This window comes from Passer domesticus, chromosome 16 (genome assembly GCF_036417665.1).
Source record: "Passer domesticus isolate bPasDom1 chromosome 16, bPasDom1.hap1, whole genome shotgun sequence".
Taxonomy (NCBI): domain Eukaryota; kingdom Metazoa; phylum Chordata; class Aves; order Passeriformes; family Passeridae; genus Passer; species Passer domesticus.
In genome coordinates, this window is record NC_087489.1 from 9,272,723 (window position 1) to 9,291,125 (window position 18,403).

An 18,403-nucleotide genomic window follows, 5' to 3' on the forward strand; every position below is an offset into this window, starting at 1 on the left:
TTCCTCTTCACTCTTTGAACAGTCAAATCTTGATGTTTTAAGCTGGTAAGGCCCAAAATAGCCAGGACCTGGAAAATCCCCAGCCCTGAGCCTCCCCATGGTCTCCTCATCTGCCTCGCAGGGCTGGCAGGGCTCAGCTGTCCATGTAAGGGGTTCTGGGATGAAGGCTGTCATTTATTAAAGCCATTTGGGGACTCGTGTGGGACAGGAACATTCCTGAGTTGGGGAGCTGATGACAGTGAGTCTGGAAGACTTCGTTTCCATCTCAGCAAGGCAGTTTTCCCTTCCTGCCAGGACTGGAGTGGTTTGGCAGGACTGAGGAACCTGCAGAGCTGACTCTGATGTTGTGCAGATAAATGTGAGGAACGAGCATCTTTCTGATAAATGTCCTGGCTCTTCTTGTATGGTGGAAACTTGTCTTATAGGATATTTTTATAGGATGTCTTTCACGCCCTCCCTTCCTCTGGAGACACTGGGAGGAACTTCAACATCTTATCTCTGTAAAAGCACCTTTACTCTCTGTGTCATTGTTGGTGGTGATTATGTGGCTGCCACTTTCCAACCAGTTCTGGGCAGAGCCCTCAGCTTCACTGCTGTGCACAGCATTGGGAGCACAAAGGATTCTTCAATGACACAAACCCAGTAATTTCCACAGAACTGCAGTAAAATGCCTCTTGTAGCTAATTATCTGCTTAGTTAACATAGTAATACATGAGTCTGTGAAAGCCTAAATAGATTAAACAGAAGTGGAAGTTTCTTGTAAAAGCCATTGATTGCTTTATGTGCTAATCACTGATAATTATTTAACAGAAGGCTTGCAGGGATGATTGTTCTGATAGCAGCTGAGAGGCTCAGACAGTGTAATTCTGTAAAGATCCATTTCCCCATCCATGTGCAAATTTTGGCATTCTTTGTAGTCTCTGTCAATAATTCCCAGCTTCAGAAAAGGTGACTGATTTCTACAGCACATCCTGGATTATCCACATATTCCAGGTCATTTTCCTGTCAAAGCATGAGGGCTTGGTGAGATTTTAAGCTGAGCCAGTCAAACTGGTGTTGTCCAGAGGGATCTGTGTTGGGTGATGCTGCTGTCCCAGGCCTCCACTCTGTGTGAAGGCAGAAGGGGATCCAGAATCCTTTAGCAGCAGCTGTTCCTTGTGGGAAGGTCATTTGTAATCCCAGACTGCCGCCCTTGAAATCATGGGGGAAGAGTTAAATCACGAGGGATTATTTTTCCCCCCATTTTTCAAATTCCCAGGTGGAAAGAAGTGGGCAGGAGGGAGGGAGCCCAGCTGCTGTGGCATGGGGCAGCTGGGGGCAGCTGCCCTGGGAAGAGGCTCCGTGGTGAGTTCCTGTAAAAACCACTTTTGTTCCTGAACAGGAACGTGAATTTCCAGAGTGAGTGCCCTGGGAATAGAGAGGAACAAGTGTTTCAGTGTGAGAGGAGACAAACTCTGTGGGGAATGTTCTCAATCAAACACTTGCAAGCCAGGGATTCCCAGTGCAGCCTTTCCCTGCCGGCGATGCTTCGGGCTAAGGCAAGGTCTGCAGTGAAAAAGCCAAGGATGAGCCAAAGTATTGGGGTTTTATATGGTAAAGAGGAATATGTTGGTTCCTCTGCATGCCCAGGGACATTCTTTGCTGTGCAGGGACATCAACAGGCAGGATTTATCTACCTAAACCATGTGTGGCTAAAGCCTGTCTCACCTGAAGTGCACTGGGTGTTTTATGAGCCTTGCTAATTGAGATATTTTAAAAAACCCCCTGAATCTGCAGTTTCAGTCAGTGACTATTTGCCCTTTCTATTCGTAGCAATTTCCTGCCATAGTTATTTTATCTATGGTTAAATAAGCAATTTCAGTTCTTTTCATTGTCATGTTTTCTAGACTTCATATCATTCCCATTGCTTTATTTTGGATTCTCTCCAGTTATTTCACATCATTCCTTGAAATGAAGTGCTCAGAGAAGGGATGCAGTGTTTCTGTTCCATTTTTGTCTGTGGGGAAAGCTGTTGCCCTTGTGATGGAGAGCAAACCAAAACGAACTTTCCAAAGGACGGAAAGATAGCGGGGGTCCAGAGAATGATCTAAAGGCCTTACCTGGAATAGAACACAGAAGAAAAATTAAAATATTTCATTAAAATAATGAGCTAAGCTTTATTACCTGCTCCTTGGGGGTGGTGTAGTTTAAAAAGAACTCTAGTTCTGTGTAGTTTAAAGGGCTGCAGTTGTCTTCATTCATTAAAACACTCAGAGCTTCTTGTCCCTACCTGCAGCCTGTGACCTGAAGTTGGATTTTACACTTCACTGCCTGCCCCTGGTGCCTTCCCTGAGCACGGCCAGCCCCAGCCCTGACCCCTGTGTGCTCCTCCCATGTATTTGTAATGTTCCCCATTACCTGCAGCCAGCTGCCTGCACTAATTACAGGGCCCTGTACAACCCCCCAGGGCAGCAGGGCTGGTGTTTGTGCATTGCAGGCCATAAATCAAGTTTTAATTTCTTCACCTTTTTTCCTGGTCTGGTCTTTCCTGGTTTCCTTTTAACGAGGCTGTGGAGAAGAGGCAGCACACTGTGCTGTCACTGCTGCCAGGGTTTGATTGTGTTTGGCTTTATGGTGGCAGCCATTGCCTGGAAAAATCCATAAAGATGTCCTCAAATTCACATTGCCAGGGAAGAAAGATAGAAATCCCTCTGAGAAGAAGGGCAAGAAATGCACATTTGAAGCAATGCAAGTTAAACCAAAAAAAAAAACCTGAAAATGTCAGAGGTGATCCTTTGGGATCTGCAGCTTGCAATGGACAAACAGAGAAAGTGAATTGCAATTAGAAATATTGGGGGTTTTAAATATTCTGATGCTGTATTTGTTTCTGCTCTCTAATTCTTTTCTGTGCAATATTTACCACTAAGAGAGGTGGAAGATTTCTTTCTACATTAGACTTTTGAATCCTTTGGTCGAAGTGGAAAAGTTAAAGGAAAAAAACAAAACAGAAAAACAACTTCTGCTGACCTATGTGCCATTGCATCCAGTGATAATAAAGGGGTAACAAGGCAGAGATTTGATATTTCAGTATAATTTAATTAAAACTGCCTTGCATTTTCTTCCTAAAAAGTAAGAAAATTTATGATGAAATTTTTAGCATAGAATGACTACATTTTGCAAACTGTTAAAGTAAAGAAATGTTACATGTTGGGGTAATGGTTTTAAACTGAATAAATCAGGTTTACATTAGATATTAGGCAGAAAGTTTTTACTCAGAGGGTGTTGAGGCCCTGGCACAGGGTGCCCAGAGAAGCCCCATCCCTGGAAGTGTCCAAGGCCAGGTTGGATGGGGCTTGGAGCAACCTGGGACAGTGGAAGGTGTCCCTGCCCCTGGCAGGGGGGGCAGAATGAGATGAACTTTAAAGTCCCTTCCATCCCAAAATAATCTGTGATTCTATGATTCCATGATCTTAAAATAAAATCAGCTTTACCCATTGTAAAGTACATTTTACATTTACATTTACTGAGTACTTGCTCCAAGCTGTTTCAGCCCCCTTGGGTCCTCCCTGTCAGTTTGGGGCTACCTGCAATGACAGCACCTCTTTCTAATTTGAATTTTATAAATGCCACAGTTCTTCTTGATGCCTCTCTCAAAACAAGTTGAATTTGCAGCTATTTGTAGAATCATTGTTTTAAACTCTGCCTCCAAGTGGGACTTTACCACCAGAACTCGTGCTTTTTCCCTCTTAAAGAAAATGCCCTTAAAAGGCTGCCTTAACATGAAAAAATAGCTGTGTATTCCCCAAATGTGATACATCAAGCAGTGCAGGAGAAAAAAATCCACTTCAGTGTGTGCTTTGGACAGAAACTTGCAGCAATCCCCATTTGTCAGCTTTTGTGATTTGTTATAATACACTGGGCCACGCAAGGTGCCAAACCAATGCACGTTCCCTATAGATGTGTTTATCCTTGGTTAACCAGGTTAAACCACTTAGCTCTTATTTCATTATCCCATTAGCAATCCAAACCCCATGGTTTTGGGTTCCAAGCTGATGTAGTTCCATGGGCAGCCCTTGAAATTTGCCAGAATCCCCTGGACTCCAGTAATTCTAATTGCAGTTGGCACAGATCTGAAATGCAGGCAGAGATAAGCTGTTGTAAGTCTTGGAGCATTGCAGAGCAAAATGGGAAATTCTTATTGTGTGAGGTTATTTGAGCAGATTTAACCATTGTAGGGCAAACATAGTTTTAGTAGGGAGCTAAATTATGGGTCCACGTGATGATGTGTGTTCTACAAATCAGGATGGGATGCAAGAGTAATTGGATGTGAACTTGGGGTGTCTTGCTGCAGACTCTTTTCTGGTGCTCATGGGAACGATCCCTTGAGTCCTTTTAGTGTCTGGTTTTCTGTGGAATTAGAATAAAGAATTTTATCACTATGGCTTGTCCCAGATTTTGCCTGACTTTGCAGACAAGAGGAGACCCCAGCCATTGTCCCCACTCCTTCTCCACTCCCTTTCCTGGTCTAATGACTTGTTTATACCCTCTGCTTTTAGAGATTTACGCTTCAACCACATCAAGGAGATACGACCTGGAGCCTTCAGAAGACTCAAGAACCTCAACACACTGTAAGTTGCACTCCAAGGATATCCATTTATTGCTAGTACTTTCCCCTAAAATGGCTTAAAGTTGGCCTTGGGCTTTTATTTATTTCAGTCAAGTTGTGCATATCCAGACAAAGTTTTATAATTTCCTCTGTTCCACCCTGTGTCATGTTTCTTTTTTTAAAAAATGTGGTGTTTAATAATTTTCATTTTTCACAATTAAACTCTCTGTTTAACAATAAAATATGATGAGCTCTAGCACTGAGGATGTTTGTGCACGTGTGGCTTTACAGTAGCCCATAAAAGAAGTTCTCACTGGGATCAAGACAGTGGAGGGGTGGGTTAAAATCATCTTCCTTTCCATGGTCTCCTCTAACTCATGAACCACATCAGTTGCCCTGTGTGAGTTCCACTGAGCATCCTTCAAATGCCACCTTTCCCCATGCCTTGCCCTAGAAGAGGTGCCTACACCTACCCTACTCCAGGTAGGAATGGGGGTAGAAGGTTGCCCCTCCAGCCTTGTATCACACTCCCATCACTGCACACACTGCTGCACTAACCAGCTTCTCACCCTTCCCCAAGGAAATCCTGGGAGCTCTGCTGCTGCTGGCTGCTGCAGGGCTGAGGGCTTGGAGACACATCTGAGTGCATCTGCACCCCACAGGCAAGGAGCTGCAAGCACAGCAGCTCCCAAATCACAACCAGGAGCTGTGTCAGCACAGCTCTGTGCTGGATGCACTTGGGCTGTTGAGACTCAGATCTAATTACTCGAGCTGTGACATGGTGCTAACAGCCATAGGATTTCCAAGTCCAAGCTGAAATTCCTCAGTGAGGCAAAGCAGCTCCTTTGGGAACCTGGCAGATGTTCATACAGTCGTGATCCCAAATGGTAACAGAAATTCAGGTTGTTTTTTTCCCTCTGGCCTTGAGCGATCTGAAGTCCCTGATCCTGTGGAGGAAGAGCTGAAGGAAGGCAAACCTGGGCAGTAAGGCATTCAGTCAGCACTAAGCAGCTCTAGGAAAAGTGGGATTACAGCATGACTTTATTACTGAGACCTGCTGAAGCGTTATCTTTGAAAAATCAGCATTTTCCAAAGATCCTTCCACTCTGTGTGTGGGGCTGAGTGGCCAAGCCATGAGTGCAGGATGCTCCAGAGCACCCTGGCTGTGGCCCAGGACAGGTGGCCATCAAATGGACCGGTCAAAAACTTTACTGCCACTGATCTGTTCATCCAGAACAGCCCAGGTTAGTCTCTCAAACAGCACTGTGTGCTACTTAGTTGCCAAAAATAATAGGGAAAAAAGGTTGCTTTGGATGGATTTCTGTCATTTGAGATAGGGTCAGATACAGTGGGAAATGAGAAAAAAAACTATCTAGAGAGATAACAGAGTCCAAATCTGTAGGGTTTTGTCTTATCACAAAGCTCTGCTGAGGCCTCTTGATCTCCAGCCCTGCTCTTGCACCCCTGGAGCTCTCCTGAGTGAGGAAACAAAGGGTTCCAGATGATGTCATCTCAGAGTGCTGCAGGCAGATGTTTGGCAGCAGCTCCCAGGACCACCAGGAGAGTTCCAGCAGAGCCCTGGGGAAAACGAGGATGCTGGCAGGGCTTCACTGGGACAGAGGCTCCACCCAGCCTGCTGAGCTTTGTGAGGGGTCCCAATTCCTGCCCTGCCAGCTCCTTGGACCGGGCAGGTCTCTGACCCCTGCAGGACTTTTTCTTCTGACTCCTCCACTCTGTGCAGAGTAGGTTCAGATAGAGCCTGGCTGAGGGAGAAAGAAGGACCTGTCTCTCTCCAACACCTGTTTGTGCTCCATAAAATTCTCCAGCTCTTTTTCCTTTCTGTCTCCACACTCTCCTGGGCAGAGACCTCAAGGCCAGCAAGTCCATGAGCAGATATTAGAGGGAGTAGGCAGGAAGGCAGTCCTGGCACCCCTGAGCTCATGATTTGGGATGCCAGGGCAGGAAGAGCAGCGTGGTTTCACAGATGGTGGGCAGACACTCCTGCTTTCCCTAAAGAGTGTCCCATGGCCATTGTCAGAGCTGGACTGCTGGACCAGGTGAAACACTGCTCTAACAAAATACTGCATTTTTATATTTGGATTCTGAAAATCAACCTGATTTGCCACGGAAACCTTTCCATTTAGATAGATACTTTTAATACTGAGTTGTATTTCCTGGTCTGGCCAGCAGACTGGAACATTCAGTTTTTCTCACACTTGCAGTAGTTAACTCCCATGGCTGAAGAGTTTGATAACTGACTGAGAGAACATTGGACCACACACTCCTGAAGGAAATTTCTCTCCAGGAACTTTGGTTTGTCCAATTCCCACATCAAAACTGACAAGAGATGAAGAATTTGCTGGTGTTTCTTAGATGGTAAATTTTGCCTGAGGACTTAGATAGCTTTTCAAGTGATAAAGAGAATAAATCCTTTAAAATCCCTGACAGATTTCCTGGGAAAATTTGTATAGAAAATTTGAAGTGAGAGGTTTGGAGGATAGAATAGCTCAGGTTCCATGTGCAGAGCTCTGAGACTGCAGCTTTCTGCCATTGAATTTAAATAAATCTTCCATAAGCAAATAAATGTTTTTTAAAGAGCTTTTCCCACTAATGGCAGGGGAAAGCGACAGATTCTGGTGAAGCTTCTGTTCTCTATCTCCTTTAGGGCAGGGTGGCTGTTCTGTGTCCAAGTTTGACAGTTTATAAACCACCCTGAAAAGGAAACCTTTGTAGCCTGTGTTGGATGCAGGGAAATGGGTTGAGAGCCTGTCAGGAGCCTGATCACAGTGTGGATGTCCAGTGGGGCTGTTCAGCAGTTCAAACCCTCCCTGGCTCCTCTCTGCTTTCCTCTGGTGAGGGAGATTTGATAAATCACAGAGTACTACTTCAGCATTAAAAACAGGAGCTTTGTTTGTGGAAGAGACACAGCCACTGTTTGCTTCCAGCTGGGCACTCCTGGTGCAGCACCACAGGTAATGAGCAGTCATCCTCAATCCTGCACCACTGGGACCTTCCTGGGGCTGTGTGCAGGTGGAGAAGCTCTCTTGGGCTGAACATCTCAGAGAGTTGTAAGATTTCCTTGTCCCCTCCTATTGGCTCTGCCCCGTTCCCATCTGTGCAGATGGTGCTGAGTATTTTTAAACTCTTAATAGTTCCCCTTGGTACCAAAAAAAAAAAAAAAAAAAAAAAAAAAAAAAAAAAAGAAAAGCAAAAGGCAAAACCCCTCTTGTATGCCATCCACGCTTCCCCAGCTCCAGGACAGCTGTTTTGCTGCACTTTGCCATCACTTGCTGCATGGCTGAAGCCAACATTAGCTCAGAGCAGGTGCTGGGCTGTGGGAGAGAGAGGAAACGCTGGGAGCCCGTGGTGAGGCTCAGCCTCTCCCTTCTTCCCAGTTTTTGCTCCTTTAGGTCATTTCTGGGAGGGGATGGATGATGACACCCCTGTGATTCCCACAGGAGTCACTGCCCTGTCAATCCCTTTGGTTTTTCAAACCACAGCCAAAGGGTTGCTGCTCCCTGGGTCTCTCCAGCACCATCCATAGAAATGTCCAAGCCAGGGACCAAAGTTCCTTTACATCCCCAGTGTGTATTTTGGGATTCCTGAGGCAAGAGCACCTGAGAGAACAGGGGATCAGTGGAGGCCACATTGCTTGTGCCTCTGCCTGGCCTTCTGCCTTGTCACTGCTCACATCTTATTTCTCTTTCTGCCCAGGTTTCTCTCTTTCTGAGAGCAAAACACTTCTGGTGAGCCCTGCAGCTCTGCTTTAGGTGCTGTTGGTGAAGAATCTCAGAGTGAACAGAGCAGCAGTGTGGAGTTTCTGTCTTTTACTCTCTGGTAACTCCTGAGAGAATGTGTTCCTGCCAGCAAGGAGGGGATGTCAGAGCCTGCTTGGATCTCAGAATAAAAGTTTCTCCCTTAAATATGGGAAATAACTATTCCAGATCATTCTGTCAACAAGGGGGAATGTGTGGTTGAACATAAAATCCATTTTTTCTCCCCCTCTAAGTACACTACGTGATGATTTCTATTAATGGTGTGAGGAAAAAAATTGCTGTTTTGTCACAATGACTGTAGCATGTGGATTGTCAAATGAAAAGAGGAAAGAGAACATGGTTTGAGTCTGAATTCTGTCCTGTCACATCATTTAATACATTCTTCGAAACAGAAAACCACTCATTTAATGGAACATAAGCCTGTGCCTGGCAACCTAGAGAGAGGGTGGGGAAGGGGAAAGGAGAGGCAGTCAGCACATAAAACCTAGAGGAAACTGAATGTAAAATGTTCTCTTGGTGAATCTGGGCCAGATCTCATGGTGCTTGTATATCTCAAACATCCCAGAAGAGTTTGGCAGGAATAAAGGAATAAAACCTGTGTGATTGTGTTCTCCTACTCATGTGGAGTCCAGTTCATGGGGCATGAAGGGCAATGCCCCATCCTATTGTCAGGAAAAGTGCTTCTGATACTTTTAATTTAGCCAGTTTTGCTACAGGGTGTGGTTAAGATAATGAGAGAGATAATGATCTTCCCAACCTCTGTCTGCCAGAGCATTTATTCCCAGCAGATCTGGGCTCCCAGCTTTCAGCCCTCTAAGGGTAGCAGGAATTTGGGCATTTTTGCTGTGGATGGCAGCTGGGACCAATAGCCAGGCCATGCCAGGATTTTGCACTCTTCTGGGTGTTTTGCACACTTCTCTGCCTGGGTGAATTGCACAGGAGCAGACAGCTGTGCAGGAGCCACCCAAACTCTTTCTAGGAGCCAGCTGTGCTGCCTTGTCCGTGCTTTTCTGTGAAAGGAGCATTTTGGAATAAGTGGGCTATTATGGACTCCATCATTATCTCACTTTCGAGTGTCTTCCAGGGCTTATCCTTCCATTACAATGGGGAATCCTGAGACAGGAAGCAGAGATGGCTTCTTCCATGCACTTTTTATTCTTAAATCAGGCAATGAACAAATTTTTAAGTATCAGACGATGAGATAAGAGCCCTGTGTGCTGCTTGCCATCTCAACTTCCAGGATTCATCTTATTTGGCTGGGTCAGTGATTACACTCCCTTGAACTGTACAAAATAGCCAAGACAACAAAACAGACTGGGATAATGCTTTTAAATAGCCCCAAAACACAGCCAGACAACATAATGGAATTTGAAATCCCGGTGGAGATCAGTCCTGGTCTGAACTCTGAGCATTAAAGATAATAATCAGCAAAGGGCTCCAGACCCTGCTGCTGCATGGGGCTGCTCAGGCTGTTGGTGTGACCCTGCTCACCAGGTCATTGTCACTGTCCCCTGGGAAGCAAATGGCCAATGCCAGGTGTGTGCCAGGTGCTCACATCCATGGGAATGACAGAGGGGTGCTGGCATCCCTCTGTGAGCCCACTGTGTGCTCAGAAGTGGGGCCAGGGCTCAGATAACAGAGAAGGAGCTGCCTTGTCCTGCTGGGGCCAGAGATGAAAGCTGATGGGGCAGGGAGGGAAGCACGGCTGGTGCCTGGGCTGTCTCTGTTCTGTGAGCAGATAGACAAAAGCCCTCTCCCACACTGCCCTCAGGCAGTCATTTCCAGCCCTGGGGTATTCAGTCATCAAATAAACTTTTGGGTTGATGCTCAGGGACTGTATTTCCACTCAGCATAGCTGGCTGTCAAAGCGGGATCGTGTGTTCCAAGGACTTGACATCATTTTTGCATCCTTAAGAGTGAGCCTGGGCTGTTTGACCTCAGCTCTGTGTGTGGAGCCATTGCTGCCAGCTGGGCAGGAGCTTTCCAGCCTTCTCTGCCTTAACCTCTTCAGGCTGCCTGTGCCCAGCCCTGGCATGTGCAGCCTGGCAGTGGCACCCACACCCGTGGTGCCAGGGCAGCTAGTCCAGGGAGGATGGTCAAATCCAGGGTAATGAGGTTTTTCTCAACCCCTCATTGCCTGACTTACAAAGCTCTTTGCTCTTGAGTTTCTCACTGTTTGCTCTTGAGTTTCTCACATGCTTTTTCTGACTCTGAGTGTAATTCTCCACCTGAGAAAAAGCTGGTGGAAAGCTGGTGTGGCTCAGGTGCCTGGAGAGAACTTGTGAAGCTGCCACCACATGTGTGTGTGCTTCTGACATCTTATCTCTTCTGTCATCCCTGAGGTGTTGGATTTCATCTTCATCTTCTTTTCCCACAAGTTTTTTACCCTTTCTCCCCATCTCTTTGTCTTTTCTCTCCATCCTTTACCTGCACAAACTGGTTTTGGCCAGGAAAGACCTTGGCTTGTAATGACAGAGGCTGGATGCTCTTTTTTGTCCAGAAAAGTGAGGCAGAAAATTGGGTTTTGCTGCAGGGAAAGTGCTGAACTATCTTCCCACCTGTGGCAGATCCTTCCTGAGGAGCAGAGCTATGGCAAAAATCAACTTGTAAAATGCACATGCAGTACATGTATTTAATGTGACCCAACGTAGTAAGGTCTGGCTGCTTGCAGACGGAATTGCTGTTTTTCCTACAACACCTGAAAAAGAAATCTTTGCAGTACAGAGCCACAGATTCCTTCTCTGCCCACAGCTCCATTTAGGAATTTTAAAAATTAGTGGTGGCTTGTGAAATCCTTGCTCTGGGCTGTTCAGCTCCACCAGCTGTGAGCTGTGCCAGACCTGAGCATCAGTGGGACCCACAGCCACGAGGAACAGCTCAGCTTTGTGTATCAGGGAGCTATTTATAAGTGATTTATTGGGTTTTCTCCGTGTTGGGCTTGGCAGGGGCTGCAGCAGAGCTCTGCAGGGCTCAGCTCTGTGGTTACACTACTGCACAGCGTGGCTCTTGCAGAGCTGGGCTGTTTCTGGTCACTGGCACTGGCCATCAGTTGCACACACAGCCATGGCAACTGCACACACAAGTGTCACACGGCTTTGCAGTGCCACGTGGCCCAGAGGTTTTGGATTAAAATCTGGCACAAAGCTCCTGAGGTTGAAAGATGTTGTCTCTGAGCAGCCTCAGGAGTCAAAGTTGAATTTATTTCTTTCTCATTTGCGGGTATCGGTTACAAAGTGATTAGAGCAAAGCTATTAGCATTTCGTGGCTCCTATAACTCCACTGGGAACTGTTTTAGGCTGCATTTGTACTTCTGAAAACTGGATCTGCACTCCTCTGCTCACTTGTTGAACACAACCAGGCACCTCCAAAACCCATCATGGTTGTACAAGAGTGGCAGCAATGATGTAATATCTTACTCCCCACTGCTTCTTTCTGCCTGTCTCCCATCCCCTCATCCCCTTTCTGGACAAAATCGTCACTTTGGGATGAAAACTGTGGCAAAAGATAAGAAAAATACTTTGAACACTGCAATATGGAAAGTACTTGGCCCCTCTGGGTGAGAAACCTTCTCACTGCCTTGGCTGGCTGGTGTGAGGACTCAAACTTTGACTTTCTAACCCCATTAAGTCTTAAATTCTGTGACACCTCGACCCAGAATTTTTCAGTGGGCACCCAAGAACAGAAATGCCACAAATCTCACATGTGCTGACTTCACCAGCTGTGTTTTTCTTTCTTGATTTGAACAGGCTGCTGAACAATAACCAGATAAAACAAATTGTGAGAAGATCCTTTGAAGATCTGGAGAACCTGAAATACCTGTGAGTTGGTGACTCAGTAATTTCTTGACCTCTTCAAAATCTAGCAACCCACTTTTAATATTTGCCAGTCAAGGATGCACTGTGTGTGTTTGGAGCTGAGTGTTAGAGGTATAAAATATTGCCCTTGAATCCAGGCAGCAAGTTCTGCTTGGGTTGAGGCTCATTGCTGTTTCCTGTGACTTTTTAGAACACAACTGCTGATCAGTTCCCCTAATGCTGTTTCCTTTCTCTCCTTTTGAAAGCTACCTTTACAAAAATGAAATCCAGAGCATCCAGCAGCATGCCTTCCACGGGCTCCGCTCCCTGGAGCAGCTGTAAGTACAGATGAGCCTTGTTTGCATGCTGTGCTGCCAGGCCTGGGGAGCAGCAGGCACTTAGCGAGGGCGAGGATGAAGCTTCTGCTCTTTTCTCATCCAGATTTGCCAGACTACACTGGGTTCATTTGGAAACAGCTGTTCTGAGTATTGGTTTTGGTTAGTTAGTGCTGAGGTCTCTTCCTGCTGGTGCTCCATGAGCTTTCTCCTGCCCCCAAACCTCTGGAGCATAGGAAGAACCCAGCTGTGCTTCCCAAGGCCTTTATTTCCAAGGACCTTATGAGGGGTCTGCAGGAGGGCTGGGAGCAGAAGGCTCTGCTGGGTTTGTGTCCTGGGATTCCTTGAGCAGAGAGTCAGATCTGGTCCTTTACTTAAATTGAGCATGCTGGTTGAGTTTCTCATTTCTCTGCTGGGAATGAAAGGATGAAGTGCAAGCTGGGAGCTGGGGCAGCCAAGTATTCCTGGGAGCTACCAGGGTGGTGGTGCTCCCGTGCTGCAAAGCATCTGGAAATTGCAGTGGGGGAAGATGATGGATCCAAACAAACACAGTCATGAACTTCCCTCGAGCTGCGTGGCACTCTGTGCTGAATCTGGGCTGGAGGGAGCCTCGTGTGTTTTCCTGGCAGCTGGAGTCCATCACTCCAACAGTCCCCATTTGCTCCCCTTCTGCGCAGGGCAAAACTCTGCTGTTTATTCAGAGTTTTGGTTTTTGACTCTTAGTGCACCACTGTTGAGGTGAGATGGGCAGACTGAGGTCTCACTCCTCTGAAGTGCCTTCCTAAACTGGGACTGGATTTTTCTTGTTTGGAACTGGTGGAGAGAGTGTGAGCTTAGATATTTGAATCACAGACACATGGAGTGGTTTGGTTTGGAAGGGATCTTAGAGCTCATTTCATCTCACCCCCTGCCATGGGCAGGGACACCTTCCACTATCCCAGGTTGCTCCCAGCCCCATCCAATCCCTTGGAAACATCCAGGGCTGGGGCAGCCACAGCTTCTCTGGGCACCCTGTGCCAGGGCCCCTCCACCCTCACAGGGAGCAATTCCTTCCTAATGATTTATTCTTCCTAAATAATTGAAGTACAGGAATTACTTGTGTCATTGGAGAGCAGGGACCAAAGGTGAAACTAGTCTAATTCCTGAATTGTTCCCAGCTGCAGCATTTATAGGGCTGGAATGAGACCAAGGACTTTGCTGTAAAAGGAATAGGATCCAGCTTGTTCTCCAGGTTGACAGCACAAGAGGACAGAGCGTAATTGGAAGTTTCAGGCAATCCTGACAATAGGTGTGCCACCAAGCTTGTGTACAATGTGGTTTTTCATCAGCCAACTCAGCAAGGATGCCTGGGAGAAAATTTAGGAAGCTGAAACTGGCTCTAAGCTGAGCTCAGAGCTGATGCTGCCCACAGGGATATTTCAGCAGTGAGCCTTCCAGACTTGATGTCACGAATAAAAGAAAAAAACAAAACCAACAAACCCACAAAACCAACAAACAACCCGCTGAAAGTCCCATCTGTTTTCAATCCCAGGCAGGCTTAACTCCAGAAGAAATAGCTTTGCTCAAATCCTACCCCGTTTTCCTGTCCCCACCAGCCAGCTTTTCAAGAAAAAGAATAACCCGAGTGATGGACAGGATCAGATGCTTTCCTCAAGGTCCAAAGCAATCTCAGCAGGCATCTGAGAGTGATTAGAGCACATCCCTGTCTTCCCCACTGTGACCCTCCAGTGCAGAATCTGAGTCACCCTCTCTGATACTGGACCATTTATCATGAATCCTTCCATTACAAATCAAGCAGCCATGTGGAGGCTTAGGCAATTATTTCTCAATGCAGTCAGCTACAATAGCAGAATGAGTATTTGTAGATCTGTGATTAATCTGTGTCTGCTGTGAAATTTATGCCTGTGTAAAATAAAGGGGAACGGTTTAGGCAATTTGGGGACTGTAAAAAATCCATCTGAAGGTCAGGAATGTGTCAGTTGTGCTGGTGAATGTCACGGCTCCTGGCAACAGGGAGGCTCAGGTATTGTGGTATTGCTCTGCAGGCTCCACGTTTCTTTTCTTGATGGCAAGGGGACAGGCAGGAAGTCCCCTTGGCCTCTTTGGATTTTAGAGGAAATAAAAATATTAGTCTGTATTAGCAGAAAAGCCATGTTGGCTACTGTGTTTGCATGTGGTAACTGGGGACACTAACATGGATTCTGGCTTCTCCATGGATTCTGCCCTGAGATGGTGACCAGGTGGGGGGGCACTGGTAGGTTGATCTGGGAACATTTTCTGTCTCTTAAATTCAATCTGTGTGTGATTTCTGTCATAGGTACCTGCATTTCAACAACCTGGAAAGTCTGGAGCTGGAGACTTTTAGTGACCTTCCTAAACTTGAAAGGCTGTGAGTAAAGATGGGATATTTCTTGGGACTAAGAGGGTGAGGAGAATGGGGAAAAGCCCTTTATTTAGTGTAGCAGTTTTGGTAGCATGGAGTGTGGTCTCCAAAATGCAAAAAGAAACTTCTTTAAAGAAAGAAATTTTACATAATTGCCGAGGGGGAGGGTGACTGGGGATGTGAAGGGAATTTCCCATTTTATGTTATGTTCAGGTTTCCATCTAAATAGGAGTAAATCTGCAGAAAGTCCTACAGCTGGTCAAGCCAAGTGAAATTTTACTCTGAGCATAAGGTCAGCAACGTTAGTCACTGTTGGGCAGAGCGAGCTAAAAAAAGGGGGTGGAAAAGGGATAAAGTCAGAAGAAAGTCTAACAAGAAAAACACACATCCTTCTTGAAAGCAGTGAGGAAATGGAGTCTTCTGCTCCCCAGGATTGCTTCTAGCAGTAATGGAGCCACCAGCACAACAGCCCATGTGTGGTTCCCACTCCATGGAGAAACCAGCAGACTTTCCTGGGCTGTGTGGAAATGTGCCTTATATCCATACATGCCAAAGAAATAAAATTGTGGGATCCCACACCCTTAGGAAAATTCAGACCTGGATCAGTACATGGCTGATCTCAGTCACTGTATTGGATCCAACAAAAATTCTGTATTTAAATTTTAAAGGAAGGTTTTTAAGCCTCCAGGCTGGACTCTGGTGCACACGTGTGTGTGCAGACATTTGCACTCGAGCTGTGCTGCTTTTGTGTTCTCTCCTGTTCCACCAGGTACTAAAATTGCTTCATCTCTTTCATCAATGGTCTCTTATGAGTTTTAGATGTAACCAACACAAGTGAATTCCCCCATCATTATGGGAATGGGGAGTTAATTATCCCCTCTTAGTCCCCACTAATATTGTGCATTTTAGTGCAGTCAGGATTTCTCCTTAAGAACTGGAGAGTTTTATGTGTGTGCTAAGACTCTGGAAGTGAGAATTTGCCTCAGTTTTCTTCAGAGATGAGCCCAGTTGAGGTGGCTGTTGTCTGAATTGGAATTGCTCATGGATTTTGGTTAATAACTACACAGAGTCTAAGGCAGGGGTTGTCTAACACCAATGGCTGCCCTTGTAGAATTGTCACATCATCTGCACAGGGGAAGGAAAAGGTCCCTTCTAAACTGGAGCTGACCCAGGCCCAGAAAACAGGAGGTGGGTCCAGTCTGAGGGGATTTTGTGCCCTTTCTCCTCCCTGTGCAGAGAGACTGGAAGGGTCCAGTTCAAACCTGTTCCATCCCATCCTGAGTCACCATTTCCAGCCCACACCCGCTCTCGGCTCTGGCAAATTACGTCACACCCACCAAGGGATGAAATCCCTCCAGCTCATGGAAACAAACATGGAATTTAAACACTGAGCTCCATTTTGATGCGTGGCCTTTGCATTTAAACTGAGTTGTGACCTGAGGTGTCATCATCCTCACAGTGCAAATACTGAATAATGTTTTGGCATGGTTTCTCCCACTGCAGATTCTTGCACAACAACAAGATTGCCAGGATTCATCCAGGGACATTCTCTCAACTGGAATCCCTCAAACGCCTGTAAGTAAAAAATATTGCCTACAAAGAGGACTTGTTTATCTTCAATCAGATGGGCAGGACCTGAGGAAGAATGTGCCTGGTTGGCAAAGCTTTTAGTTGTTGCACTTCTAAGGCCACTGCTAAGTTTATAAAACAGTTTTGATTGGACCTGAAAGCTTATTTAAGCAGTTAGAAGTTTCTTTATACTAGTGTCTAATTATAATCAGCTTACAGCTTAATAATGCCACAGGAATGAACGTTCCTGGAAAGTCTTCACAAGGGTTTGAACCCATAAAACATCCTTGAAAAATGTAGAAAGTCCAGGTCACGGATACAACCTTGAACATGTCTGTAGATCAGTATCTACCATGGTTAGAAAAATCATAGTCATAAAAGAAAAGGCTTGTTTTCTAGATTGAAATTAGTCAGAGGAGTGCCAAGGGGCATGATTCCCTTTCCATGCAGAAATTCCCCAGGGTGCCATTCCCACATAACCTGTCTGTCTCTTAAGCTCACTTCTTTCTTGCTTTGGTTTTATGATCTCTGGAAATGAGTTCTATGATGTGTTTGGGAGGAAAAAAAATGCAAAAGGTAAAGAATTTTGGTATTCTGCCATGATTTTCAAGTGCAATAAAATAATGTATTTCTCACTGCTGCCCTCAGTGATTTCTGCAAGCAGGTAAAATGCTTCACTTCTCTTTAGCAGAGAATATCTTGTGAAATGCTGTCTGTAGGTGCCAGAGAAAAAGATGGGATGTCTATAAAATATTCGGTCATGGCCCTGTATGAAATCTCACATTCTCAACTATGTGACCCTGAAAGTGTTAGATTTTTCTTCCTTTTTTGCTTGTTTGTTTGTTTGGATGGCTGTGCTGGTTTTGAAAACCATGACAATGGCCCAGACCCACCGACTGTAAAACTTTCAGTGGGGAAGGAGGCACAAACTAATCCCCTGTAGTCCTCCTTTATCCTCATGGATAGCACTGCTTATAGGAATGAGGTCAGTGCAGGGAAGAGGCTGAGGGCACTGGGAGGTCACTGCAGCTCCATTTGCTGTGGTTCAGGCTTGTGTTGCTGTAGTAAAAGTTCTTCCAGTTGTGTAGAAATGCTGCAACCTCTCACAGCTGGTTATAGGAAGGGTCTGATCCCACCCACACAAATAAAGGGGAGAGTTTTTTAGAGCTAAAGGAGAAAAGCTAAAAGAGAATTACAGAATTCAGTAAAGGTTGAAACCTCCATCCCAGTGTAAAACACAACATTTCAGTGTCTCAAGTAGCCCAAAACTGCATAATCCAGTTTAACTGAATGATTTCTATTTGAAACTGGAATGGTTGATATTAGTTTTTTGATTAAATCTTTCTAATTGGTCAAGCATCCTAGCTAACCATCGTGGCAATTGTTATGAAATGAACACAATGGGTCATAATGCCAATCAATAAAATGTTTAATAGAGGATAAAAGAAGCAAAGCACAGCGCTGGGCGACAGGGGAGTCACCGCTCCACCAACTGCCGCGCCCGAGCCTGAGTCCCGTTCCCCCTTTTGAACAGCTCCTTTCCCGGGTTTCAAGTCATCCTTCCGGTGAATCTGTGGTGGATCTGCACATGTTCTCCTTGTTGCTAGGGGGTCTTCATCTGCCTTCTGGTGGTCGTTCGATGAAGGCTCGTCGTCTTCCTTGCTCGTATCCCTTTGGCTTATTTGACCTATGTTCTATAATATTGCTTAAAAAGGCACCCGTGGTTAATATCGCTTAAAACAGGCATCTGTGGTTAATATGCTTAAAACAGGCATCTGTGGTTATGGTCAGCTCAGCTAATCATGCTTGAGCAGCCGGTTCCTGCACAGTAGATTATACATTCAACGGGCAAAAAGAGGGGCCATCACCCTCTCACAGCAATGAAACATCTCAGATTTTCACCTGGGATATAATCAAATTCAGGGCAAACCACCCAGGTGACCCTGGAGGAGGAGGCAGTG

The 18,403-nt window shown here is 45.8% G+C and overlaps 1 protein-coding gene across 1 annotated transcript in view; it reads left to right on the forward strand.

Annotated features, from left to right (window-relative positions):
• The window catches only part of LOC135282123 (peroxidasin homolog), a 45,154-nt gene that overhangs the window by 5,054 nt on the left and 21,697 nt on the right, over window positions 1–18,403 (forward strand). Inside the window, exons 2-6 of the mRNA XM_064391631.1 lie at window positions 4,536–4,607; window positions 12,108–12,179; window positions 12,422–12,493; window positions 14,808–14,879; window positions 16,377–16,448. Coding sequence (XP_064247701.1) covers window positions 4,536–4,607; window positions 12,108–12,179; window positions 12,422–12,493; window positions 14,808–14,879; window positions 16,377–16,448 — 360 coding nt within the window. The remainder of the gene's footprint in view (window positions 1–4,535; window positions 4,608–12,107; window positions 12,180–12,421; window positions 12,494–14,807; window positions 14,880–16,376; window positions 16,449–18,403) is intronic.